Below are 27,768 nucleotides of genomic sequence, written 5' to 3' on the forward strand. Positions count from 1 at the left end.
GAGCGCGGGAGCCAAAGTCTCAGACAGCTACCTCACTCATTGCTCATTACCTACACTGTGTCTCTGTTTTAGCTGGAATGGAAGCTGCCTCTTCAGGCCACCTTGAGGAGATGGGTGGGTGGGAAGGAGATTTCTCAGAGGGCGGGGGGGGGTTGGATGGAGTGCATCTGAGTGGATTGTTTGGGTTGGCTGTGCCACTCCAGTGTGGAAACAAGGGTAGAGCCAAACATACTTTAGCTAACAGGAAATGGGCAGGATTGGGTGTGCCAAGACAGGAAGCTGAAAGTGGCCCTCAGCCATTACCCTTCGTGTCACTGACTATTTCAGTGTATTATTTTACTGGATGCATTTTTAACAGAATGCCCGCTTCATTTAATGTATGTAGGACATGCTATATGTTTGTTATTTACATCAATGTAAACAGTTTTGCCTGTATATATGTATTTGCCTGTTTCTGGAAGACCCCACATACAAATTTTCAATCTAGACCAACTCTAGGGTGACTTTAGCCCTATTCACACAGGGTTAGGTTTACAAGGGAAGGTAGGGTGATGTTAAAGACTGATTCACATGAGATAAGAATACGAGAAGAGCACAGAAATGAATGAGAGATGATTAAAAACATCGACCCCGTTTACATCTGCTTACTTTATTCGTCTTGAGAATCAGAGTTTTATCTGGATTAGGCCAAACCACTTAAATTGGCAAGTGTAAATACACCCAAGACTCCTCTAAAGCAGATACGAATCCCATCACTCAAACCACTTCAGGAGGTGGTCCGATACAAATTGAGCCACATGTTGTAGCAGTGTGAACGCATCACATCAGTCTCTCCAAGATGCATTCGACCACCAAAACCCCTCCCAGTACAACCGGAACGCCAGTAATAATTGCCATGCAGCAAGAGAATTTGCATATTCTGTCCCCCGCAGTGATGTGATTTCAGTCTGACTAACCAGAGACGCATTTGACTACCCAGTGTAAATGTCTATGGCTGAAATCTGATGAGGAAGCAAGCCAAATACTAGTCACAAAGAGACCAGGAGTCACATCAGTCATCATATCAAAATAATGTCCCATCTGACAGTTAAGTGCCTTTTATTGAGAAGGGACTAAACTATATCTACTGCTGCCAGGAATGTGGCTTCTTCCCGTACAACTTTTGAGGTTTTCCACATTTGCCACACAATTGTAGGACCTGCTGGATTTGTGTCAAAGGTTGTAGGTTTCAATCGCTTGCACTTTGCTACTTCTGCACAACACGGCCGAACACTTGCTTGAGACCCTTCATATAAGAGTTTTTGACTTCGATTGGATTTATTAGAACCTGGCTTTATTATAAGTTGTTTTTATAGTAGGTAAAAGGTTGGCAGATTCAGACGTGGCAAAAATCACTAAAACCCACCATTAAAACCATGTGTGTCTGAATGCAGATTTGTATGTATGTATCTAGATAGAACCTTGACAATTTAGATGCTTAAATTAGGGATGCACCGATCCAATACTAGGCTCGGCTATCGGTCCCGATACTAACAAAATTACCTGGATCAGGTATCTGGTAATTAGTCTGATCCAAAAGGCTGATCCATTCACAGAACCCAATTTTCACACTGCTGCTATTCTAGGCTTCGTAACCCAGGATCATGGTGCCCTCGCCCGGTCATCAACTATAAGTACGCAATCCAGCTTGTCTTCCATAAAAGGAGATCCGAGAAGGGAGGAGCTGCTAGCTTCACTTTAGTCCTACAAACTTCGAATTTCAGAATAAAAGTCCTGAGCCCAGACAACACCGAGGTCCAGCACAGTCTCAACCAGTGAGATATATGGTTTAATAATTCAACAATGGTATTGGATCGGTATTGGGGATCAGTCGATTTGCAAAGAACAGAAACCGATGGATTGGTGCTTCCCAAACCTAAATGGTTCTTTTGTAGTCACAGGTACCTTTTGTTGATGGTTCTCCCTAAAAACTGGCCCCATTCTCATTACGCTCATTTAAATTTTCACCAAAAATAGTTCCTCTCATTACAAATCCAAGGACCTCTTCAGCATTATATACGACACAACTAGCAAACAGCTTGCAGAACTGGATGGCTTTCAGTTTTCTTTTCAGTTTATTTCAGGATTATGATTGAGAGGCTGTGTGGGTTAAAAGAGAAGACCTGCTCTAAGGAGAGCACCCCCCCCAACATTCTCCCGTCCAGACATACGGGTCATTCAGGGATAGCCGTGTTTCATATCACTGAGACCAGAGCTCTCGTCTGATCCCTTTGACTTGATTCATGGCGCTCATTTGGTGATTTCGTAGGAGCGGGCTGATTCTAAGCGCAGATGTTTGTGGATCATCACTCACAGATGCTTTCCTTAACAAGCTTCCTCTTGCTCTTCTGCTCCTTATAAAAGCCTCCAGCGTCATAGCCATTAAGGACCTAATTGACTGCCATGACTGGAGGGGAAATGCTTCGATAAACCAGGCATAGCAAGACGCGCTGTTGTCATTGATGGCATTTGGAGTCAATTGCTGAGTAGCTGTTGGTGGAAAAATGAGCTGTGAGGTGTTTAGCTGAGTCATTTCCGGTGGTATCTTGGGGACCATGTTGTTGCAAACCATCACACGGCAATTCACTTAAGGCCAAATGCAAAAGGTATTAAATATGAGGTCACATCTTCATAGGGCTGTCATGATGTACTAGCAGTGTGATTAGATTCCTGATGATGGTTTTATGATTTGACATAAGACCAATGATTACTTTCATGGGTGTTTAGCACAAGGTTTGAGTTTTCTGCTTCACTGAAAACTAATTAGCTGCTTTAGTTTGTGTTAAATCTAAAAGCTCCTGGTTACTTTGATTATGTTTATTGGTTCATAATTTACTGGCTATTTGTTTTTCAGTTATTACCTTTTCTGTTTTCATTCAATTTTAGTTTGTGTGTGTGTGTGTGTCTGCCTAGGTGACCACTAAGGCATTACTTGTTAAAGGTTTCTGTGTGAAACTTTTATGACCTGGCACATGATTTTAATTATATTTTTATTTCTTTTTTTAAATTATTTTAATGAGCTTGTGTCTGTAAACTTTTGCATGCCACTGGAACTGTTTGTATCCTCCCTAAGGGTGACTGGATGGCAGTTCATTAATTTTACTACATTATACTCAACTGTAACCTAAGAATACCTTCACCCGGCTGACATTAGCCACAAGCTAGTCAGTTACGAGCAATCACTCACTGTCAGCAGTGGCAGAATCCAAGTAGACAGAGTTTTGTCGTCAACAAATCATTGCACCCCTATGATGTTCTGCTCAAAATTTGAATGACCGTACAGCCTTCAAATGAGACTAGAGCTTAGAGGGGGAGACGTTCCACTGGGAGTGTGATGGATGACATTGACTCTGTTGGCGTGGGTAAAGTTGATCACAATCTTCAGGTGATTGATTGATTTGCACTATATGTCATGATGATTAATGGTGGGCACGTAGTAGTGGGCATGTTGTCACATTTGACACAATGCAATATGTTTTTGCGTCTCATCTTTACCAACAGTTATTTCCTTCCCTAAATCTTTCTCCTTCTCCGAACTTCATTTTCTTAATCAGTCATCGAATTGGCTCCCCAGCTGGCCAAGTGCGTAAGGCAATAATGGGGCCTGGATGCCAGTAAGTGGAAGCCAGGAGACTTTGGCAGCTAGTGCTCTCATTCACATGAACGACAAAGTCTCAGTTTGGACAAATTGGGCAACATTTAGTGTGGGAAGCACTTGATTTTGGCACAGGAAACCATCAAACAGCACCTACGTCTGTGGCTGGTTTTATGGGAAACTTAGCCTTTGTGTTGAGACACAGCACCATCTGCCTTCCCTAATGTTGGAACGTGAAGAATGTGTTGTGGTAAAAACACTCCAGTTCTAATCGTTCATTGACCGTTTCTGTTTTAAGCCTTATCTGTCCTTCATGGCTGAGTTACGTCTGTAAAGGGTACATGAACATGTTTAGGTTATGGTCTGATAGGAACGTAAACAGGGTTTGCTGTTCAGTCTGATGTAGAGCCTGTTCTGAGCTCTGGCATGAACCAAGGGGGCTGTAGAGGTCAGTTTATCACTGAGGCCTGCCACTACAATTACAGCAGCTCAAGCATGCAGGAGCTGTTTGTTCAGGAGCACCGGCCAACACCCTTATTCTTCATCCCTCCACGTCCTCTTCTTCCCTGATTCCCAGAGCCCAGCTGCGACTTAATGAGACACTTATCCCTCAAATCCATCTTGCCCAGACAAAGCCTGGCCTTGTCACCTTTAGCGGGGGAGTCTGGCAGCGAGGGCTGAGGCAGAGGATCGAGAAACAGAGCCGAGTTTCTTCTGGTTTATCTAGAGCCCTGCTTCACTGGTTAAAACTAATACACACATCCCACATCTCTTTCACTCTTGTCTGGCTCTATCCAAACTTTTTAACACAAGGATGTTGCCGGAGAGCAAGCTGATAAATCAAGCTGATTTACTTGGGAAAAGGGCAAAAACGTCATATTGATTGAGAGAAATTTGCAACGCTGTGCTTGGGGTGGGCATTTGTGAGCAACATGCATCATAAATCTACACATTCTTAGTGAGTGACTGACTGACTGACTGACTGAAAGATATTGTCTTGAAGAATATCTGAGGACTACATTTTGCCACAAAGCTAGCAAGTACACAAGCTGCAGAGAGGCGATTAATCTTAGGTAAGCTGAAGTTGAGTCTCCTTGCTTTAAGTATTATTGTAAAGGGAAGTGGTGCTATGGTGTTAATGTGTGTCAAATTCGTAGCAATAGCATGTTGACTTAACATCAATACCATGGTCAGTGGCTGCTGGCCTCTAGTCTCACCCAGCATCGCTACTGCAGCAACCGCCGGCCTTGCCCAGCATCACTATCATGTCGACTGGCATGTTTGTTTCTCCCCCTCCAGCACCCAGAGGACGCCAGAGGGCTCTCTGCTACAACAAAGCTAAGGATCAGAACTGGACAGGGCATAAAAAGCTTATACCCAGATCCTGATCCAATCCAAAAATAATAATGTTCAGCACCGTTTCTCTCTCTGTCCAGTCGCAGGGACTTGGCAAGTGAAAGCTAACTAGCAAGTTAAAGCTAATCCAACCAGTGTAAGTAAAAGGTAGCAAGTAGGGGTGCAAACGATTAATCGCTTTAGGCAGCCAATTTCAATAGTCGATTAGTTGGTGATTTCATCATCATGTGGGTTTCTCGCACTAACCAAGAACAGTTTGGAATGCACGATTAACCTCCAAAGTTTAACCGTAACAGTGTGGAATACAGTTTCACTCCCACTTTATAGTAATAAAGTGAGCTATTCATAACCCAAATAATCGATTATTTGAGTACCAAGAGTTTGTTGCAGCCCTAGTAACAGCCCTGTTGTCTGTGAACTTCCTTTATTCTGTGGGAGGTCAATCAACTGTGCTGAAATAGAATGTTAAGACCACACCCAGATGGTTCACAAACGCCTCTAATCAGCAGTTTTTAAGCAACATTTTAGTGGATCATCCAACAATTTGCTGGGTGTTTTATTCAATGCTATTTTAGTGTCTTGCAGGCAGGTTTAATACTTCACACGGTGTTCGCAGGGACATAACACTGCATGTTTTATTCAAATGAGCCTTATTACCTCTGTTTACTTGGGTTTCTTGCAAGGCAGTATTTGAACTGTTTGTGGTGGCATATTTAAATGTACTGTCTTGCTGGTGCAGTTTGTCTGCTGGCTTTATCCTGTGTTTCACTCACCACAGCCTTTTATGTCTCGAATCTCCGGTTGTACCCCATCCCAAGGTGTTTTATTGAATTTAGGTCTGGTGACTGGGAAGGTCCTGGGAACTACTTGACATGTTAATGAAACCATTTTGAGATGACTTTTGCTTTGTGGCACGATGCATGATCATGCTGGAAGTAGATTCTTCACTATTAGATGATTTAAAAAAATGGTCTGCACCCAGCTGTGCTCGTTCAGGTGATGATTGTTTGGGAACAGATCAAAAGAGCCGGACGAAAACACAGGACCACCACCTCCCCAAACCTAGACTCAAATCTGCTGTTGTACCCACCGTCCTAAGTGCTGTATGTAAATAACTTCCTTTTTCATTGACTGACCTGTAATGAACCCTATCAGAAAGAAGGTCCAGGCCTTGTTACAGTAGTAACTTCTAACAGTGTTTACCCCTAAAGGGAGGGGATGGTAAATGTCCTTTACCATTGAACATGCTGATGGTTGAAATGTTGCTCACCAGCTGTACTGCAAATAGGACTTCACAGAGCCTTAGAGATGAGTCTTCCTCTACATCTGCAGGAAGTGAGATTGAGAAATGCACCTGACCTCCTGTGACTTCATCCTCTTAAGCAAGCATATGTTGTGCCAAAGATGGGCGGTCACGACAGTGTCGATGTGCGTGGGGTTTCGTTTCCAGCTGAAAACACCACCATAGCATGTGAAAGTGTGAAATGAATGTTGTCGTCGTGTTTACCTTTAGATGGGGATGGACATGTCTATCCCTTAAGCTGATGTTTTGAACCAAAGAGTGCGAGTAGGGGCTAGTGGAGCATGTGTGGAGGCAACAGATGGCTGATGGCTTTTCTGAATGTCTCCTTTTAGTTTGTTCGCCTCCAGAACTGTGTGTGTGCTGGTGCTCAGGTGAAGCATATTGTATTACCAGGCTGTAAAACTGTTTCTTAGGAGCTGTAAGTGTTTTAAGCAATGCTACCTGTCGCACGCTATTGAGGCCAGGAGTAATTTGTATTCTGCAGCTCTCTCACAGCGGTAGAATTTTGCTCAGCTAGGCCTTCACAGCGATGCGAAGCAGCACCGTCTCCATTAGTGCTCCTGACCTGCTTGTTAATGTTTTCCTTGTCTGTGGGGGCGAAATGCCTGATGCCTAAGTCTCTTTTCTTCCTTTTCTTCCTGCACAGGCTGTGAGCATCAACAAGGCCATCAACACACAGGAGGTTGCTGTCAAAGAGAAGCATGCCAGGAATATCCTTTTGTTTTGTGCTGGTGAGTAAAAGGGAGGCTGAACTGGTGGGTTTGAGTGAATGAAAGAAAGGCCATTGCAAGAGCAGGAAAACCTGTTACACCTTCAAGCCTCAAGCAAGTGAATATAATTGGTTTTTAATGTGTGTTTTTAATGGTCTTCAGATTGTCTATTTCAGAGTTTCCCCCCTGTGCATAACAGCAAGGATGTCTAGTTCTTATTTTGGGGTGGCTTGAGTCAGCACAGTATAATGCCTTGCCTGATAAAACACCCCAGATGAACCTGATCAGGAGAGATCAATCTGCCTAGATGGGAATCGTCAAACTGTGCTTGAAATGTGGCCTCCTGGACCAGAGCTGGACCCTGTGTATTCAGCACCATGTTTGATTTTTAAAAAATCTGCCTTTTAGTAATTCCCTATGGGGTTTTCCTGGAGGACCAGTTTAATCCACTTTCCCCTCTTTGAGGCTGTGCTGGTCATCCCTAGTGCATTTGCCAGTGCCACCTGTGGAGCGGCCCAGGATTAACAGCAGGCCATGCTGTTGCACAGGGGCTTAGGGGAGTATGTTGATCTCACGTAGGTTAGGAGCGCTGGCTGTCATCTCCCACTGAATTGTCCTTAACCATTCTTCCCACCCTGCATCCTGGGTACCCACCATGAGAAGGGGGCTCACACGTTCTGGGCGGCCGTCAATCGCCTGCCTCTCTCCAGCAATGCTGTGCTCTGCTGGAAATTCTGCCACGTCTTCCACAAATTGCTGAGGGATGGCCATCCAAATGTAAGTACATCCTTTGCCCTAGGGGAACATAATTTTGGGATAGACAGACTTGTGCAAAAGTTTGGATACCCCTTATTTTTAGGGGAAGTATTAAATGCCTATGGATTTTATGATCATTTTAAGAAAAATCATCAGTGCAAAGGTTTGGACACCCTAAGCATTAAGCAAATGAGCTATTATGTCACTAATTGTTATTAGTAACTGTCAACCAAGCTTTATAATTTCTGACTCTTCAAACTTTGCACCACACAACCATTTGACAACCTTGGGTTCCTTTAAGAAACCACAATGCAGGAGAAGGCTTTAACAATATCAAGCATTTTCATAAGTGCTTGGCATGTGAACTGTTGTTAAGAAATTCAGTTCAGTTCAGGAGAGAATGATGAGATCTAGATGAGCAAGGTAAGATGGGCAAATCCGAATCCCCAGGTGCCAAGAACTTGCTTGAAGGTTTTGCTGAGTAAGCACAGCATTTGTACAAAGGTACGAATTGGGGTTGAGGGAGACGGATGAACTGCATTTAATGAAAAGAATGCATTATCAACTGTAAAGCATGGGGGGGGTGCATCCATCATGCTTTGGGTTTGCGTTACCGCAAGTGACCAGTGACAATATTTCATGTGTGGTGGAAAGAATGGATTCCGCGAATTACCAGCAAATCTTGGATGCAAACCTCAAACTATATTTTTTAATTCAGCTGAAGCTGAAAATGGATGCCTTCCATAACAGGAGAATGATCCTAAATATTTCTTAAGCTCACTGCAGAGCCTGCTCACCTCAATAAACCTAATAGAAAAATTGTGGATAGACTTTAAACAAGTTGTGCATGCAAGACGGCCCAAGAATAAAATTAAAGAACTGAAAAATAAAATAAAACAATACAAAAAAAAAGAACTGAATGACTTTAAGCTGATGTGATTTCTGCCAGAATCTGACACCGAGATACCCAAATGTTTGCACAGGCTGCATTGAATTGATTGATATATATATATATTTTTTTTATTCATGTTAATAAATGTGAAAAATTATTGATTTTTATGCTTGATGAGCTGGTGAGGTTGTGTTTCTGGCTTATATTATGTACTACTAATACCCTTGTAACAGTGCCACACACTAACATGACCTGGTAAAATAATCAATATATATATAGGTAAAGATAAGTCTTATGCACTGGCAACTCTGTGCACATATGGATACAGTGCATGTGTAATGTCCCAGCCAGCCCTGTCTTAAAGCCTGTGGATACAGTAATGTCTCCAGCCCTGTCTCTCCTCCTCAGGTTATTAAAGACTCTGTGCGGAACAAAGCTGACCTGACCGACATGAGCAGGATGTGGGTAAGCGCAGATCTCATTTATTTTATGTTTCTCTGAATCACCAAAGATATTGCACAGCACAAAGGTCAGGATCTTGCATTATGATGCACATGATCACATGTTATGTTCAAAAGGCCGCATTTAGTTTCGCTCTTGCTAATCAGTCCGGCATGTGTTGGATTTGAGTTTTCGGCTCTGTAGGGTGCGTATGTCATTGTGTTCGCTGTCAGTGACAGTCATGGGGCTGGTTGATGGAGAATGACTGACAGCTCAGTGACAGAGCTGCATGTGTGCGTGCGTTTGTGTGCGAGTCAGCCCTTCTAACCTTAGCTGAAAGCCTGAAAGCTTTAATTAGCAAATGACGTGGATTGAGTCGTTTTCCCATTTTGGCAGAGTAAGACTGCCCTGGTTTTTGTGAACATAACAGTCATTATAAGAATTATAAGAATTCTCCAGCCATGTACATTTAGAAATTAAACGATTATGACCTGCCTAATATGCTGTTGGTACTCCGTGTGCCACCAAAACAGCTCACTCTGCAATACATATGAGGTGTCCTGTGGTATCTGGCACCAAGATGTTACAATAGACTCTCTAGGTCATGTAAGTTGTAAGGTGAAAATGCCATTGGCTGGACTTGCTGTTCCAACACATTTACCGGTAAACTGTGCACGCGTACTCCTCCACATTCATCAAACCAGGACACTTGCATGTCCATATTAGAAACTTTCAACAATGGACAGGGTTTGGTAAGCATGAGCACTCCAACTGGTCTGTGGCTACACATCCCCATAGACAGCAGGGTGCAATGCACTGTGTAATGCATTCCTCCCGTAACAATCATTAAACATTTATGTGACTTCTTCTGCCACAGTAGCTCTCAACAGATCATTGTCTAAAGGTACAGTACTCTACACTGCTGACCAGAAGCACCCCAGAAGGAATTTAGCTTTGGAGATGCGCCAATCCCCTCGTCTGGCCTCTTGACCCTTGTCGAGTTGCTCAGGTCTTCATGCTTGACCCTTTTTCCCCACAAAATGACGCATGTCAATGTTATTCACCCCATCTGTGAGTGGCCATAATTGGCTTATTGGTTCGTATATGCAAATGGGAACACAGTTAGGGCACAATATATGCAAAATAGAAACTGGGGTATGTGCACCCTTGGGCAGTCCGACAGTTTTCAATTAATTCCAAATAATTAAACTCATTAAGGCCATAATTTACACATTCAGACTGGTTAGGCATGTCAAGGATTCACTTTTGGAATGGTCAGCTGAGGACAGTTTCTAAACTTTAATCATCTAGTGCTAACGCTCAATGATGATTTGCTCATCTAAGTAGTTGAGTGAGGATCTGTAAATGAATCTACTTGATGCTACAAAGCAGGGGAAAGAAACCCCCTCTCAGTATCATCTGTCTGAAATGTCATTAAGATAGGATAGTTAAGGGGAACTGTGGAAGACCAGGCAAGGTCTGGATTACCATGCAAATTCTCAGATAGAATTTCTTGCATGCTGGCCATATCAGGAAGAACCCTTACCTGTGGTCTCGTCTCGGATGTCTAGAGGATAAGCAGCTACATCTAAAAACGCCAGAAGCATTTTAAAAATGATGTCCTTGGTTGATGAAATGATAACCACACTCATCGAAGATGTGTGAAGAAAAAGGAGCTGCATCATAACAGTGATTCTAAAGCTTTGAGGTTGTGTGGCAGCCAGTGGCACAGGCACTTTTTTTTTCCTCTTCAGCAAATTCTGGGTCAAAGCAAATGTGGGTCAAAAACCTAAAGCTGAAAAGAAGAATTTGGCTTCAGTAAAAGGGCAGCGATCCAAACCCCACCATGAAATGCAGCCTGAAACTTCTGAATGGCCCAAACAGTCCCCTGACTTAGTCATTGACAATCTGTGAGTAGACCTTAAACATGCTGTGAATCAAGATGGCCCAAGCTACAGAAAGCAAGCTGCAAGCTGTGGTCTCTGCCAAAATAGGTGTTGCTAATAGAATTGTGCACAGGTACTCGTACTCTGTTAAATGCTTACACTCTTCTAATCCTAAACTAAGTAACTGAATGTGCAAACTTTGCAGAGGACATGTTGTTAAGGACGTGACTGAGAAGGCAGAGAGAACTGGGCTGTAGCTGGTCTAGCTGCTGTTAGCTTAGTTCAGCAACACTGGAAGTATCTTTCCCTAACTGTTTTAAGATGTTGGCACTTTGTCTGGTGAGGAGAAAATACTCTATATAGAAGACTGTGAATCTGTACTGTTTAACTGTGTTCACTCCTTGTTACGCCGGAAGGAAAGAAGGAAGCATCTGTTTCTTATTCAACAGCAAAACCTCATGAGTTTGCTCTATTTCTGAATAATAAACATGTTTTCAAATGTACTCCTCTGTGTGCTGCTAAATGCGCTACTGTAGGGAAAGCTTAATTCCTTTTTTCTATTTATTTATTATTTCTTTATTTATTTTAAACAGCTTGATGGTGTGGCAAAACAGACAACCTGAAATATGTAAAAAAAAAAAGTTAAAAAAAAAAAAAAGCAAAAGTAAAACACTTGACCAAAGTGAGCAAACCAAAGGCAACTGTGGCGAGGAAAAACTTGGAGGAAAGCTGGAGGAGGAAACTTTGGGGGGGGGGGGGGGGGGAGAACCAAGACTCACAAGGAGGGGCTCATCCTCATTTAGTCAAAACCACTTTTAAATTGCTAATACTGCATATAAAGTCACCTAAACACTACATAGTGTCCATTGCTATGCTCGAATGCACTGATGTAATCTTTAATATGCAATAGTAATAGTAATGCGGAATCACTCCCAATATATTTCCAAGTGTTGGTACATTAGGACGACACAGATGTCAGGAATGTAGGATAGGCAGCTGATTTGGTAGCAGCGTCAGACTGGACATGTGACTGAATGTGTTATGTTTGGATTTAAGGAGTACAGGAAATATGTGTGGCTAGCGACTTTAATAGGGCGGAACAGCCTAATGAAAACGATGGAGCCAGAAGGTAACACAGACATGAAACCCCCTGAAACACTGTCAACTAGGGCAGCACCTCCTTTTTTTTTTTTTTTTTTTTTTTTCCCCGCCCCCCCCTCTTCTCGATTAGTCGATTAATCTCACAACTTCTTTTCAGATTACTGAGTGTGTTGGGAATGAAAATAATTTCTCAAAAATAAGGAAAAAATATTAATTTAATATTGAAAGAAATAACGTGCAACACATTTAACAAAATAAATAAAACTATGTAAAATTCTATATTTCTGTATAATACATAATATAATTCAGAATAGTTTGTTCTTATTTGTTGTTGTAAGAACACAAGGGGCTGTGGAATTGATGACCCTGCACTGATGGGGGGGGGGCATCCTTGACCTAATGTATTAAAGTTTTAGAGGCACAAATGGCACGTAGCTTACACACCTCACTGCCAATATATATATAGTCCACGATTTCTTGTCTGAGAGCCATTTAAGAACTCTGTGTGTTTTAAAGCTCCCGTGTTATCGAAAAAAAGCTTTTGTATCTACATTGGATGATTAAGAAATGTTAGCGATGTGACTTTCTGTGTGAAAGACTCCGCTTGCGCTCTGGATAAATCCATGCTTTCTATAGGCCGCAGCCATCTTTGCATTAATACGCATTATGCAAATCGACGGAATCTCGTAATCGCATCGCCCCAGCCCTGCTTCCAACCCCTGGATCTGTATCCTTAATCTAAAGGGAAACCATATAATAATTATCAATTATTAACAGCTTACAGCTCTTGTGACTTAAGAGGGCCGTCTGAGGCCTGATCATTAACTGAAGCATTACTTTTAGAGTTTAGGGGCTCTAGAAGAAGAAGCTCTTCCCTTGCTGAAGCCTTTTACTATACATACTTTTGCATACACAGTACATGTCCGGTTGATGTTTCTCTATTACAGTGAGGGTACATGAGCACCACCTTTGCTCCACCAGCCAATAGGAAGGATTAGGGGTGGGGGGGACTTTTATTTAATGGAGCAATGGTCATTTCCCTGCAGCTAATTTGCTGATGGTGTGTTTAAAGAAGTGAGTCAGGAGAAATATATTTCCTTTAGACTTCCTGCTATGATGTCACAACCATGCGCTGGTAGGAAAAAGGAAATTCGTTGGGCCCCTTTCATGTAAATTCACACACTCCCCACTACTGTCCACAGCCTGTCAGCTTCACAGCCCAGATTGCGAATCGCCTTTCTGTTTAAAAAAACACGCACAATCATTTAACCTGGAGAATGTATTAGTGGCTCTTTGAGGTCTGTCTTTAAGTTCATAACTTGACCCCCCCCCCTTCTTTCTTTCTCTATTTCTTCATGCATCGCTCAGGGCCACCTAAGTGAAGGATATGGGAAGCTGTGTAGCATCTACCTCAAACTGCTCATCACCAAAATGGAGTTTCACATCAAAGTAAGTGTGGCAGGTCTGATGTATAGCCGCTGGTTTCCCCTGTTTATTGTACTCGGTCACTCTGGTAGCCCTTTATGTATTAACCTCCAGTGTGAGCTGAATGTTCTCGGACCCAACGCAAACACCATGTTTTCCCCCTCTCTTGGCCTAGAATCCTCGTTTCCCCGGCAATCTTCAAATGTCAAACAGGCAGCTTGAAGAAGCGGGCGAGAATGACGTAAATAATTTGTGAGTTGTGTATTTTGTGTGTTGCACATGTAAACATAATTCTTCACCTGTCGTCTGCTTTTTTTAGCGCACTAGTATTTTCAGTTCATTCTAGTTCATCTTCAAAGGCCGATTTTCTGCCATGCTGACCAACGTCTTTTCAACCCTTCCCTCTCTCCTGATCAATTGTAGCTTCCAGCTGACTGTGGAGATGTTTGACTACTTGGAGTGTGAGCTGAACCTCTTTCTTGGTGGTGAGTTTCAGTCCTCCTCTGATTGATTTGCAGGTTAGAGGTCAAGTGTGTATTTTGAGGATGCAGAAAAAAAAGACACATATAGGCTTTTTTTTATCTGCTTCTGAAACAAATATATTTTGCAAGCATTCTTGAGATCAGGATGTTGAAGGGTCACCACTCCACCTCGTCCCCAACGTCCCCTCCCCAACTCTTTCTTAAAGTATTAGAGCCCAGATTCCAGAGAACAGTCCCCTCATACTCCACAGCTTTATACCTCTGTAGCCCACGCTTGCCATTAGGCTCTTTTTGTTTTCTTTTTTTTGCTCCAGAGAGTCCTATTCTATTGGCAGTAGTTTTCTACAGGCACTTGCACGTCTGTGTCAACAATGGGCGCGACCCAAAGTAAAAGAATACGTTCATTAGAAGGGGTGTCCACAAACTTTTGCTCAGTGGAAATCAGCTTTTCTATTGGTCCATTTATCTTGAAATTTTGACAGTTGGAGTAAATCAAAAACAAAAAATGGAGACGACCGAGAATATGTAGTCCCATGTCCTGATGCTGCATCTAAAAGTGTGTGTGTGTGTGTGTGTGTGTGTGTGTGTGAATGCATGCACTGGAGCTGCAGCACCGACACTGTTAGGACACTATGAGTGTGTAGTGTGCCAGGCAGCGAGATGAATGTGTCTGGAGTGGCAGGAGAAAGACAGCTAAATGTGTCTGTGAGAGTAAGTGTGTGTGTGTGTGTGTGTGTGTGTGTGTGTGTGCGCGCACGCATGCTTGGCTGAAGCACTGCTCCCTGGCACAGGAAACCACACCTCTGCATGCTGAGAGAATTCAGTCTCATAGGACCTGCATCAGAGAAGACGGGGGAGAGAGAGCCAGAGAGTGGGAGGGAGGGAGGGATGTATGGTGATGAATAGGAATGAGGGAGTGTGGAATCTTTGTGCTGGTTATAGAAAAGAAGCAGTGATGCCCAGAAAACACACACAGCATGATTCATATCAGTAAACACAATGTTATGAAAGTCACTTTTCAGAGTGTGTTTTGTTAGTTATATGTTTAGAAGTGTTTGTGTGTGTGTGTGTGTGTGTGTGTCTCATCAGTGTTTAGCTCGTTGGACATGTCCAGGTCAGTGTCTGTGACGGCTGCAGGTCAGTGTCGCCTGGCCCCTTTGATCCAGGTCATCTTGGACAGCAGTCATCTGTACGACTACACAGTCAAACTGCTCTTCAAACTGCATTCCTGTGAGTAAGGCCCCCTGCTGTCCACCCAGCACAGATATTCTCTTTCTCACACATTCATAAACACAGACACGCACTCCCTTGGGTGGATCTTTTGTGGAACTTTTTAGTTGATGAATAGTAAACACTAGCGTCTTATGACTGATGAGCAAGAGAAGCAATTTCAACAAATCCTAAATGCACAGTTAATCTGTCTTTTTTGAAATGATCAGTGTGGTTTAAGTCAGGGAACTGTTCGGGCCATTGAAAGCTTCAGTTGGTCTGTCTTCAGTCCATGGTGGATTTGAGGAATGTTTTGAATCACTATACTGTTATAGAATCATCTTTTCAGCTTCAGCTTCAGCCTTGTAACAAATGGTTTGAACATTGGATTCCACAAAACCCACACTAATGGTGGTAACAAAACCCAGAAGCATGATGCGTCCACCCCCTTGCTTCACAGTTGGCAGGGAATGCAGCTGCAATTCATTTTTATTTCTCCCCCCTTTTGACTGATTGGGGCCAAAGAATTCTATATTGACTCTGTTGTTTCCAAATCTCATCTGGTTTCTTTATTCTGCAGTCTGGGCCTCTCCCTCTCATTCTTTCTCTCTTTTCCTCTCCCCAGGTCTTCCAGCAGACACACTGCAGGGGCATAGAGACCGCTTCCAGGAACAGTTTAAAAAGTGAGTCCACTCCTTCAGAGCATTCCTGAACGGTCTCTGGCTTTGTCGCTATGCGCTGCCATGTTGGGAATACCTTCAGACAGATGTATTAGCACTGTACACATCTTATGCATGAGTGATACTAGTGGGACCTGTTTCTGAAATGGCACTATTGAATAAGGCATGACTGTTTCTCCCCTCCCCACCCCACTCTTGTTGAAGGCTGAAGAGTCTATTCTACCGTTCCAGTAACCTACAGTATTTTAAAAGACTGATTCAGATTCCGCAACTCCCAGAGGTAAGTCCCCGTTTTCCCCCCAGTCGGATCACTGAAGCCCCTCCTATGGAATTGTTGTGTAATCCTGACACATACCTGCAGCCCTGATTATTATTATTTTTTTTTTTTCCTCATTATGTTATCTGTGGAGAACTCAAACCAATCTTTCAGCCTCTATTTGTCTTCTCTGCCTGGCGCCTCATTCCTTCGCCCCTCTGTGTAGAACCCCCCAAACTTCCTGCGGGCTTCGGCTCTGTCGGAGCACATCAGTCCAGTGGTGGTGATTCCAGCCGAGACATCGTCCCCCGAGAGCGAGCATGTGGTGGAGACAGATGACCTCGTTGATACAGACATCCCACCCCTGGCGGTATCAGATACACGCACGCACACACGCGCACACACACACACACACACACACACACACACACACACACACACACACACACACACACACACACACACACACACACACTTCTGTTCTGGATCTGGGCCAGGGTTCAGCAGGTCCTGACTGGAACTGTATGTTACTGATTTTCTTGGGTCATGAAATTTTGGCCCCACAGAAAAAAAAACATACACACCACTATAGTGAGGTGCAACAGCACAAGAAGAATTATCAACCATGATAAGGGTGGGCAATATCCACTTTTTTATATGGTCTCAAAATTATCACAGTGGTATGTGATGTTACAGGGATATTGGGCGGAGGGGGAGAAGTGCAAGTTGCACAAGTAGTACAGATGGTTCTGGGTTGTGTTTAGAACAACAGCAAAAGTTAAACTTCTCTGAAGCGGGAGAGACAAGCTGGTTAGCCTTAGCTTAGTTAGCAGGATAATGCTCTGCTTGCCACTGAACAAAGGTTGAGTGACTGGTATTGGGAGTAACAGACTACATCCTGGATAAAGCCTCATATCTGAGCGCACAAAGTTGAGTGAATGCTCATAGTTTTTGCAGTTTTCAAGCACATTTAGTAGACTGCAAGTATAGTGGGCTTGGAGTTTTTGGCTAGACAACTAGGTCAGAGCGTGACCTCACCAATTAGTGAGCTCCCTCCCTTAAATGCACATGGGGGAAGGAGCTTATTTGACCATGTACTGGATAGAGAGACAGAACAGAAATGTGACGCCTCATAATTTTCAAAAAATGGAAACATTTTAAAATAGTATATAGTAGTATATGATATTACCATTATATTGGCCAACCTTGGAGCTACAAGGCTAATGTAGCTAACAAGTAATAGAAGCTTATGCTCCACTGAGTAGTATCTATGCTTAAGGTAGTTTAAGTACCAATGGTGGCTCAAGTATGAATTACACTTAAGGGGAGCCCAGAAGCAAGAAAAATCAATTCTCACAGAATGCTGCTTTATGTTATCTGAAATAGTTGCTTAAGTGGTTTCTAAACATGTATGATGCTGTTATTAATATTTAAATGGACAAAATGCAGTAGAAATGTCTGTTAATATTTCATATGTTTTTAAAAATGGCTAACTTGGGACCAACAGTTCTGATTGTGGTAGGTGAGTGCTGTTTCTGGTTTGATTCTGCTGTAGAGTGCGGTGGAGAGCAGGTTTGATGACCTCTTCGGCACCTCAGCTGCCACAGACCCCTTCAACTTCAACAGTCAAAACGGCATGCGCAAGGACGACAAGTAAGACCTTGCGCTACAGATTTGTGTTAAATGTTAAATACCTCTTCAATGCAGATCTGGGACACACAACCCTAGTCATAATCTAAAAGGGTATTTTAAAATTTTAGAGCATGCATTGATTGCTTGTGTAATTGGCCTGAAAGTCTTTAAATGACCAACAGTATAAAGCTTCCTATTAATAAACCTAATTTTAGAAAATAACATTTAAGTGGTGTTTCACTGCAAACGTTATGAAAGCATGGGTTTCTTGGCATCACTGTGAGATTGTGGGCTGAAAGTGTTGGGAAATCCCTGATTTAACCCAGCGCCAGGCTGTGCCTTGGGAAACCGCCTCCATGCGTACAATCAATATCATTGTTTCTCTCAAAACTATTTCGAGCGTAGGCAAAGTTATGCATTTGGACGAGCAGTGTGGTTACTTGGCCTCTGCGCTAAGAGCTGTCTTGCGTCTTTGTGTTCCCTCAGAGACCGGCTAATAGAGCAGCTGACTGCGGAGCTGCAGGCCCTGAAAGAAGAGTTGGAATCTTTTAGATTGGAGGTGAGAGAATGAGAAATAAATTTGGAGGAGATAGCGGCGTGAAAGACGAGTGGGTGCAGTTGGAAGTCTGGGAGATCTCTTGTGGTCGAGGTGTAGGAAGGAGTTTTATCAGTACACTTGAAAAGACCTGTTACTCATTCTTGGTCTATCCCGGCTGCCTTAGAGTGGCCGTCTGTGCCAGGCGCTGCGGGGGCGTGTCAGTGAACTGGAGGCGGAGCTAGCCGAACAGACTCACCTGAAGCAGCAGGCGCTGGGCGAGAGCGAGTTTCTGAAGGCTGAGCTGGACGACTTGCGCAGGGTGAAGGAAGACACGGAGAAGGAGCAGCGCAGTCTAACGGAGATAGAAAGTAAGTAGGGTGTGCACCAGAAAGTGTTGCTTTGGGCCGGAGTGCACCAGGGTAAAGTACCAGTAACTTTGGTTTGAGTGAAAGGCCAGCTGAGCTGAGCTCTGGTGCTGTAATTGGTTAGACAGGATGATTATGGTGTAATCAGTGTAATTGTACTAAAGTAATAAGCTGCAGTGTTGTGATACTCATTTGCACACTGCCTTGCCATGACAGGGTTACTCATTACCCAAGTACGGTTTACTATTTTTCTTAATCATTAGGTACCTGGGGCAACTCCAATCATGCAGCATGTCATTTTGATGCTTAAACTGAAATGAAATAAGTCTTCAGAACTCTGTACTCTGTATGTAATACCACATACATTGAACAATATTCCTAAATTGTTGACTCCTGCAGACAAATTAGGGCTTCCCACCTTCCAAATTTTCCCCTGTGCACCAGTATAGAATTTCCAGCCAACAGTGTTCTATGGGCAGCGGCCTCTGTGCAGCGGCCTCTGACCACTGATGAAGGACTAGAGGATGACCAACACAAACTGTGCAGGAACAGTTAACCTTCTGTCTCTGGGTTTACATCTGCAAGTCGGACCAACTATGTAGGAGTGTCTAATAGAGTGTGAGGGGACAGAGTGTTTCAGCACTCCAGCAGCGGCACTGATTTGTCTGATCCTCTCGTACCAGTGCAACACACACTAACACACCACCACCATGTTAGCGTCACTGCAGTGCTGAGAATGAACCACCAACCAAACACTATCTGGTCTGTGGTATTCCTGTGATGGACCATTGAACAGGGTGGAAGGAGGCTAACAAAGTGTGCAGAGGAACAGATGGACTACAGTCTGTAGTTATAGAAGTACTGGGTGCTCTTATATTGTGTGTGGAGCTGATGACAGTGAGTGTAAATGAGATGGTAGAATGCAGATGGTCGTTGTCTTGCCTCACTGTTTCCTCTGTGGCATTTCCCAACTGGTCACTAAACAAATGCCTGTACATTTTATCTGTCTCACATTTCCTCATACAGACTGACTTCTAAAGGTTAGGGTTGGTGTTAAAATGGCCAATTGCTAGTGGACAGTAAGTGTGTTTTTCTTTGGACATGCTAGCACTGTAGCACTGGATTTTCACACCCTGTCATTTCTGTGCACTGGAATAATAGTTTTTCACCAGTTAACGGTCATCACAATTAGTTTGAGTTGATTTGGACAAAACACCAAACATATCTTTAAATGTGTGTTTTATTTTTGTGTGTGTGTGCAGGAAAGGCCCAGGCCAACGAGCAGCGCTACACTAAGCTAAAGGAGAAGTACACTGAGCTGGTCCAGAGCCATGCCGACCTGCTGAGGAAGGCAAGACGCAATAGCAGCCCCATCTACCATATACTGTACTAAAACTTTACTTGTTTCATAATGGCCATTTGCACAGGTTACGTAATGTTCAATTAACCATCTGGTCATTAACTCTAACCATTAAAATTGACCAGAATGCACATCCCTGTTTTTCATCAGCCAGCCTGCTAAAGCATCTCAGTTTCTCAGCCAGTTGTAAACTGGAAAAGTCTTCCTTCTGGCTTGGCATCATCACCTTCTCTCTCTCTTTCACTCTCAATATAACTCATGAATAAACTCTGGAATAGTGCCATTCAGCAGAGTCAGTTCTGTACCTAGGAGTAGATGTAGGTCAGCCCAGTAAAGTACAAGATGCGTGTGTTGCAGAATGCAGAAGTGACTCGGCAGATGACTGTGGCCCGTGCAGCCCAGGATGAGGTAGAGAATGTGAAGAGGGAGATGCAGGAGAAAGTGAAGGCGGCGCAGGAGACCGCCAACCAGCAGGTGTTATATATATGTACACACACACACACACACACACACACACACACACACACACACACACACACCTTCTCCACTTTACTCAGCACATCCAGTTCCTATGTTCTGTTCGTAGTGTTCTTGTATACATGTGTATCTGACACCACCCCCCTGTGTGTGTGTGTGTAGGAAAAAAACCAAGCAGAACAGCTCCAAGCCCTGCAGGCTGACCTAGTGACCAGCAGAACAGAATTAGAGACCCTCAAAGCCAGCATGGCCTCCTCGCAAAAGGTTGGGACCATTTTCCTCTGCTCCTCTTCTCGCAACCCTCCTTGATTTACTGTTCCTGTGTGCTCTCCGGCTAAGCTCTGAGTCCTGTTTAGCTCTCCACTTATAATAGAGCTCTTGTTGAGCCATCCTGCTCTCTGAGGCAGCTGCTGTAATGGGCACTGACACTCACTCACACCCTCTCCGTCGTCTGATGGGATTATCGCCGGAATGCTCGCCAATAGCCCATGCCGCTGAATTACCTGGTGTGTGTGTGTGTGTGTGTGTGTGTGTGTGTGTGTGTGTGTGTGTGTGTGTGTGTGTGTGTGTGTGTGTGTGTGTGTGTGTGTGTGTGTGTGTGTGTGAACCAGGTTAGTCTGGTTTAATGGGGAAGAAATAAGGAATCTTTAAAAAAAACATTCTAATGCACCAGTACACTATACACACACAACATAGTATTCATGTTCCTTAACTTACTCAGGGAATACAGGAACCTGAATGAGTTCCCCAGGTGTTTACGCATAAATCCCTAAAACTAAATAAAGAGAACCAAGTTAAACAAATAATACAAAAATGTTTGCAGTTTTTACATTTATTCATTTAAGCCAAATGAACCAATATTAAATTTGTCAGGAAAAAGTATGTAAACCTCCAGGAGTAGGAGTTTATTTAAGGGCAATTGAAGTCAAGTGTTTTAGTCAAGAGGATGGTAGTCAGGCCCTCACATGTTTCAATAACATACACCAGTAGTCTGGTCTTCACTATAAAGATTTATGGAAGTGTGCCATGTCTTGAACAAAGGAGATTGCTGAGGACCTCAAAAAGCATTGGCCGGGCTGGAAACGGCTTCAAATTCATTTTCAAAGAATTTAGCTTTCACCAGTCCACTGGTGATGACAAACTACTGAAGGAAATTTAGATCCACTGTTATTCTTCCAAGGAACCAACAAAAAACCCTTCAAGGGTTACACACAGAATGTCGGGATGATTCCTAAGGGCCTACAGTGCCTATAAAAGGTATGCTTTTAAAATCGGAATCAATCATCACATCATGTTTTTCAGTTATGCAATTCTTGAATTACGGCAAAGTAATTCAGATTAAATAAAGATATATATATATATATATATATATATATATATATATATATATATATATATATATACTCCAAAATAAGTGACTGCATCAATATTCACCCTCTTCGTGCTAGTAATGTCACAGCTAGTGAAATGGAGATCACAGGAGTGCAGTAAATGTGTCAAGTCACTGGTTAAACAGTATTCCTGGCTATGAATACACAATGAAGACAAAATAGCTCTCCACACAGCTCAGAGAAAAGGATATTAAAGAGTACAACTCAGAGAATGGATGCAAAAACAAAATTCAAGTCATTAAACATCCCCTGGAGTTCAGTTAAATCCTTCATTAAGGAATGGAAGACACATGTATAAATCTGCCAGAAGGAGACTAGTAAGGGAGGCTACCAAGACACCTATGACTACTCAGAAGGAATTAAAAGCATCAGCAGCTGGGATGGGAAAGACTGTTGCCCGGGTTCTTCACCAGGCAAAGCTTCATGGAGGATCGGCAAAGAGAGTTAGAGATCCACTACAGTTCGCCCAAAGATATGTGGGAGACTCCAAGTGTCTATATATGGCAGAGACTAAACACTGCACCTCACCAAATGACCACCAAAGCACCATCCCCACCGTGAAGCATAGTGGTGGCAGCGTCATGCTATGGGGATGCTTCTTAACGGCAGGCCCTGAAAGGCTTGTTTAGATAGAAAGTAAAATAAATGCAGGAAAATATAGAGAAATCCTGGAGGACAATCTGATTCAGTCTGAAAGAGAGCTATGACTTTGGAGAAGATTTATTTTCCAGCAAGACAATAACTCTCCAAAACCTACAACAAAACACTGCACAGAAATGTTTCAAGACAGCAAAGGAATCTTGCCCATAAAGCTGGTATGGGCCTTCTTTGCTGCCTTTGGTCTGGAGTGGCTTGCAATTATTGATGGACCTACGAATTCTAGATTGCGCCAGCAAATTATAGAGGAGGATGTCTGGGAATCTGTCTGTGAACTGAAGCTTATGCTATCTTAATGCAAGTGGGTCACAAAACAACGACCGTAAGCACACGAGTCTACAAAAAAAATGGATAGGCAGGAAGAAAATTGACATTTTGGCCAAGTTAAAGCCCAGATAGAAAATGATAGAAATGAATGAAACCCAATAGACATTCATGTCAAGCATGTGGTTTGCATGATACTATTTGGTGATTATAAACTTGTATGACTTGCTAGCTACATTAGCATTCTAGCTCTGCACTGCAAAACTAAAGACACTTCACAGTTTGGCATATTCATGGTTCAGTTTTTGTGAACCGTGTGGGTTTGATGATTTTCACCGGCTTTATTTTCTCATTCGGATTCCAAGCGCTTTGCGTCATTCGGAGCCAGTGGAATGCGAATAATGAGCAAAGTGTATAGACTGACCTTATTTATAATAGCTGTGGGCTCTCAAAAGAAGATTTGCGCACATGACTTGAACGTGCATACTTGTTGAACTCACTTAACCCTTCACAAGCACAGTCCAACTCATGGGATTGGAAAAATCAGCGTTGAACGCTCAGCTTTGAACGCCACGAAGACGGCGTGTTTCCGTAAACACTGCCAAACACGGCGACGCCTGTAATCTGAGTAAATCTACGTAAGCTTGCTGGTCGTGCTGATTTAAGCTCCATGTGTTTTAAGGAAGCATGCTTAAGATACATTCCTGTGATGTCCATTTCTCATTGTTTACCAAAAAAGTATCACAGGAATGATTGGTTTAGTCAGCCATGCTTTTGGTAATTTAACCACCTTAGTATAACATTTCTGCCATTCAGATTGTGGGAGTTGTAAAGAAAGACAACTGCTTCCACGAGGCTGAAGGTATTTGCCAGATTCTTACTGGAATAATTCATTCCACCTTAAATGGTGCAGATGTTATTGATGCCAGAAAATAACTGTGATGGGACTTTTAAGGTGGAATTCAGTTTATAATGTAAGATAAGCACACATCAAACTTTAGAATGATCAACAAGCATCCTGGCCGATCTGCTGTGTGTCATTCCTGACGTTGTTAGATTTTTGGTACTGTTGCTTTTACCCCGTTCTGTTCTACATTTGAGCCTACTGTAACAGTGTAGATGATCGGTATTGTAGCAACATTGCTGTTATTGTGGGTTGGGAAGCGGTTTTGAACCAGTAGGCTCACCAGCAGGAGAAACGCACTGCAGGTCTAATTTACAGTCAGCTGATACAGTGAAGCATATATGGTAAAGACAGCTTGGAGAACGGTAACACGGTAGGGGCCAGCCAGGCCTGTGAGAAAACATTTCTGCCATTTCCAGCCTCTAATTTTACAACTCTCCCCATTTAACCTTTAACAGAGGCTATTTTATGCACCCAGTATGCAAATTGTGTCATCAGCACAGCCCTATCTGTCTGTGTGGGAATTGAGCAGTCCCTGAGATGAAGGCTATATTCTATATCTCTCTCTGAATGTTCTCTGCCACGTACTCTTCTGTCTCATACATCTGATTAATGTTGGGGCCTCCTCCGCCTGGCTCTGCAACCTCTCTTTACCTTTAATATAAATATAATTATTATTTTTTTTTTTTACTCTTAGGCTTAATTTTTCTTTAAAAGTCTCACCTTGCCTTTCCTCTCTCTCTCAGTCACGGTGTTTGTGTCTCTACAGTCAGGTGAGGAGCTCAGTTCTCAGGTGGCTGCTCTGGAGATGGAGAAGGTGGGGCTTGCGGAGAGAGTTACTCAGAAGGAGGCAGAGCTGGCAGGTCTAGGGGAGGAGCTGGAGCGCGTGCAGAGCAGTTTAACCATCGAGAGGGAGAGTGGCGTGAAGGCTGCTGAAGCACTTCAGAACCAGCTCAATGAGAAGGTGTGTATTCCAGTGTGTGTATGCACTTGGCGGAAAGTGTGGAACTGATTGAAGTGTGTTTATTTGGAGGTCAGTTGGCTGTAAAATGGGACTGGCTTTCACTTTTAGCTTTCAGGAAGCAGAAGCTGACCAGCTGTGCGTTAAACACGTTCTCTCCCCGCCTGTGTGTATGTGTGTAGGAGAGTCGTGAGCAGGCTTTGGAGAGCGAGCTGGAGGCCTTGCGCTGGATGGCACTGCGGGCAGCTCTAGAAGAGGCAGAGAAGATCGTCCAGGACAGTCTGGCTCAATTGGACGAGCCCACACACATCAGCTGCACCAGCTCAGCCGGTCAGAGCCCAGAACATTCCACCAAATCTCCTCACACCCTGCCTGTGTCAAACCTAAACTGTCTTCCATAACATTCTGTATATTCATTGAATTTGAAAATTGATTTGATTGATTGATCCCCAGGTGTGTGTGTATATACATAACTAATCTAACCAGATCATGGCAAATGGGCGTCCATAACAAAATCTGCTAAATACAATCGTTACATTCCATAATTATCCACTTATGATTGCCATCCGCACATTTTCTTTCTTCTTTCTAAGCAGTAGTGCATAGAAAAATAGCAGTGCATGAAATGTGTTGTCTGGCTGGGCTTGTGTAGAGACAGTCTATGAAGGGTAACAGATGGCTTGTTGGACTGCTCTCTTTTTATCTCTTTCCTTCTATTCATTCTCTTTTTCCCCTTTGTAGATTACCTTATGTCCAGATGCCAGGCTGCTCTAGACTGTGTGGACAGACTACAGTCAGCCAGGGACGGCTTTGTATCCAACAACACAGGTGAGTTGGACCCACAACTATACCTATACACCATGTCCAAAAGTATTCAGACTAGCCTTTTAATTAGTGGATGTGTGCTACCCAATGTCCCAGGCATTCGGTTGTGTGCACACAGCTGATAGAATGGCATTAGGTTTACATGAGGATGAGAGCTCCATTTCTGTGCCACCTGTCAGCAAGAAGGGTTAAAACAAACCACCAAACCGCATAATTCGGCTGTACCCGACCTTACTAACTCTCTTGTAGTTCAGTGCAGTCAAATACTCAACACAAATTTCCAACATCTGGTGGAAAGCCTTCTCAGAGGCTCCAGCAAATAAAGGACTCTCCATTAATGCCCATGATTTCTTAAACATTGGATGTCTGCAAACATTTGGATGTTTAGTGATCTCCAGCATTTCAGTGTGAAGTGCTGATGGACCCAGTGTATTAAGTGTATGGTGTATTCAGGGGTCTGGGATTTGCCATTAGATATATTGCTTAGAGTATTGAGAACAATATAAAGTTAGGGATAGAACTGGGGGGAAACGTATCAAATAAGAGCTAAAATTTGGTTTCTGGTGCTGCTTTTGCAAAGTATGAGCAAAACCAAGCCTTGGATGACTGGTACTGATAAAAACAAGAGTGTGATGTACTTTTGCCCATTTCTATAGCTAAAAGTATGTCGTGCAATGCTAGAAACCAAAGAAAACCAAGTCTAAATGAGATGTCTTATTGGTATGGCAGGCGTGTCATGATTTGGCATGTTTACATGATATGATATGCATAAGCCTCGCAGAACTATAGTAGTAGACTTTTAGTTTTAGCCTGAAAAGGCAAGAAAGCACTGGGCTGTCTGTCGACTGTATTAAACAGAGCTGTTTTCGTATGGATAATACCTTTATGATGTGACCTTTGTCTCCTGTGTGTTTTGTGATAGACATGTCAGAGCTGCTGCGGGCTGTGGCTCAGTTTGCCCACCTGGTGGGTGATACCATTGTGCAGGGTAGCGCCACTGCCCACATGCTGCCGGTGGAACAGGCTGATGGTGAGTGGCTGACAGAGATGTACTGCGTGCGTATGTTGAGTTGCAATTATTGCTTTTTTTATCTTTCCATGAGACCGCGCACAACAAGTGAGCGTATTCAGACACCTGCAGAGCTTCATTAACTCTTCCAGCAGACAGCGTCAGCGTCAAGAGCTCCTGTGACGGTGTGACTCAGTTGTTAATTGGATAAGTCGGGAATGATTTACAGTTGGTAATCAGGGCACGCTCTGTGTTTCATTGCTGTATCACTCACACACGCGCATCATGTACCGAAGCAAACCTGATCCTAAAATCTGAATAAGAATTGAGGCTTATAGAACGCTCTGGCTGGTGGCTAAAGAATGACAAATTATGTAAATAAACACAGATGAGGCAGAAATCTGTGTTGTCTGGGTGTGTGTCTCTATTAGGTGACAGATGGCCTGTCTGACTGCTGACTCGTTCTCTTTTCTCTTTCCTTCTGTCTTCCTTTTTGCTTTTTTGGCGTTCTTTTTTTTTCTTCTTTCTTTACTCTTTCAGTCTGTTTTTCTGTAATTTTTTTTCCCTTTCTTTTTCTTCTAGAAAAGTATTAATGTCTAATGCGTTTAATTCAATTGAATTATTACCATAAAAACTGAAAATCCATATTACAGTTGTGTCTAGGTCAAAATGATCTGCAGCAGCAGCATATTTAAACAATTAGTTTCCCTTCATACAGATAACTTGCATTGTTTGTTTGTGTTTGTATGTGAGTAGTATTAGCCTCAAGCGTAAAGGCATGTGGCTCTGAGGCCCTGGGATTGCTGGGTCAGCTGAAGGAGCAGGGCTCTCTGTGCACAGCAGACAGCAGTGGGCTGAAGACTGCCCTGGAGGGAGTGCTGGCCTCGGCAGAGGTGAGAAACATGGCAGCTAAAGAAATCGAGGCCCTCACTTATTGCACAACATGCTCATCTTACAAGATGTTAAAAGATGTGATGACGTATGTGATGTCAGAAGTGTTGATTTAATGTCATGGTCACTTTCTATATCTCTTTCTCTCTCCCCCTCCCTCTTTTTCTCATCCCCTTGTGAGAGCAGAAGCTGCGTCCTCAAGGTTTGGAGCTGCAGCAAGGAGAGCTGGGAGATCTGGTGGAGCAGGAGATGGCCGCCACTTCGGCAGCTGTTGAGTCTGCCGCTGCCAGAATAGAGGTAAACAAGTGAGCTTTTCATCACCAAACAGATCGTACCATCCAAAAAAATGTATTCCATTCTTCT

General features: G+C 43.2%; 1 protein-coding gene across 3 annotated transcripts in view; it reads left to right on the forward strand.

Moving 5' to 3' along the window:
• hip1 (huntingtin interacting protein 1) overlaps positions 1-27,768 on the forward strand; it is a 45,629-nt gene that overhangs the window by 12,466 nt on the left and 5,395 nt on the right. For all 3 annotated transcript variants that reach the window (XM_072692237.1, XM_072692238.1, XM_072692239.1), the window contains exons 2-23: positions 6,940-7,003; positions 7,638-7,780; positions 9,060-9,116; positions 13,448-13,528; positions 13,680-13,756; positions 13,928-13,989; positions 15,076-15,216; positions 15,821-15,878; positions 16,080-16,155; positions 16,358-16,501; positions 17,687-17,784; positions 18,250-18,322; positions 18,486-18,669; positions 19,929-20,017; positions 20,384-20,500; positions 20,666-20,767; positions 24,489-24,683; positions 24,863-25,010; positions 25,422-25,508; positions 26,428-26,535; positions 27,271-27,407; positions 27,592-27,702. In XM_072692237.1, the coding sequence (XP_072548338.1) occupies positions 6,940-7,003; positions 7,638-7,780; positions 9,060-9,116; positions 13,448-13,528; positions 13,680-13,756; positions 13,928-13,989; positions 15,076-15,216; positions 15,821-15,878; positions 16,080-16,155; positions 16,358-16,501; positions 17,687-17,784; positions 18,250-18,322; positions 18,486-18,669; positions 19,929-20,017; positions 20,384-20,500; positions 20,666-20,767; positions 24,489-24,683; positions 24,863-25,010; positions 25,422-25,508; positions 26,428-26,535; positions 27,271-27,407; positions 27,592-27,702 (2,352 nt within the window). The remainder of the gene's footprint in view (positions 1-6,939; positions 7,004-7,637; positions 7,781-9,059; positions 9,117-13,447; positions 13,529-13,679; positions 13,757-13,927; positions 13,990-15,075; positions 15,217-15,820; positions 15,879-16,079; positions 16,156-16,357; positions 16,502-17,686; positions 17,785-18,249; positions 18,323-18,485; positions 18,670-19,928; positions 20,018-20,383; positions 20,501-20,665; positions 20,768-24,488; positions 24,684-24,862; positions 25,011-25,421; positions 25,509-26,427; positions 26,536-27,270; positions 27,408-27,591; positions 27,703-27,768) is intronic.

Source organism: Salminus brasiliensis, chromosome 11, assembly GCF_030463535.1.
Source record: "Salminus brasiliensis chromosome 11, fSalBra1.hap2, whole genome shotgun sequence".
In the NCBI taxonomy this organism is placed as follows: Eukaryota; Metazoa; Chordata; class Actinopteri; order Characiformes; family Bryconidae; genus Salminus; species Salminus brasiliensis.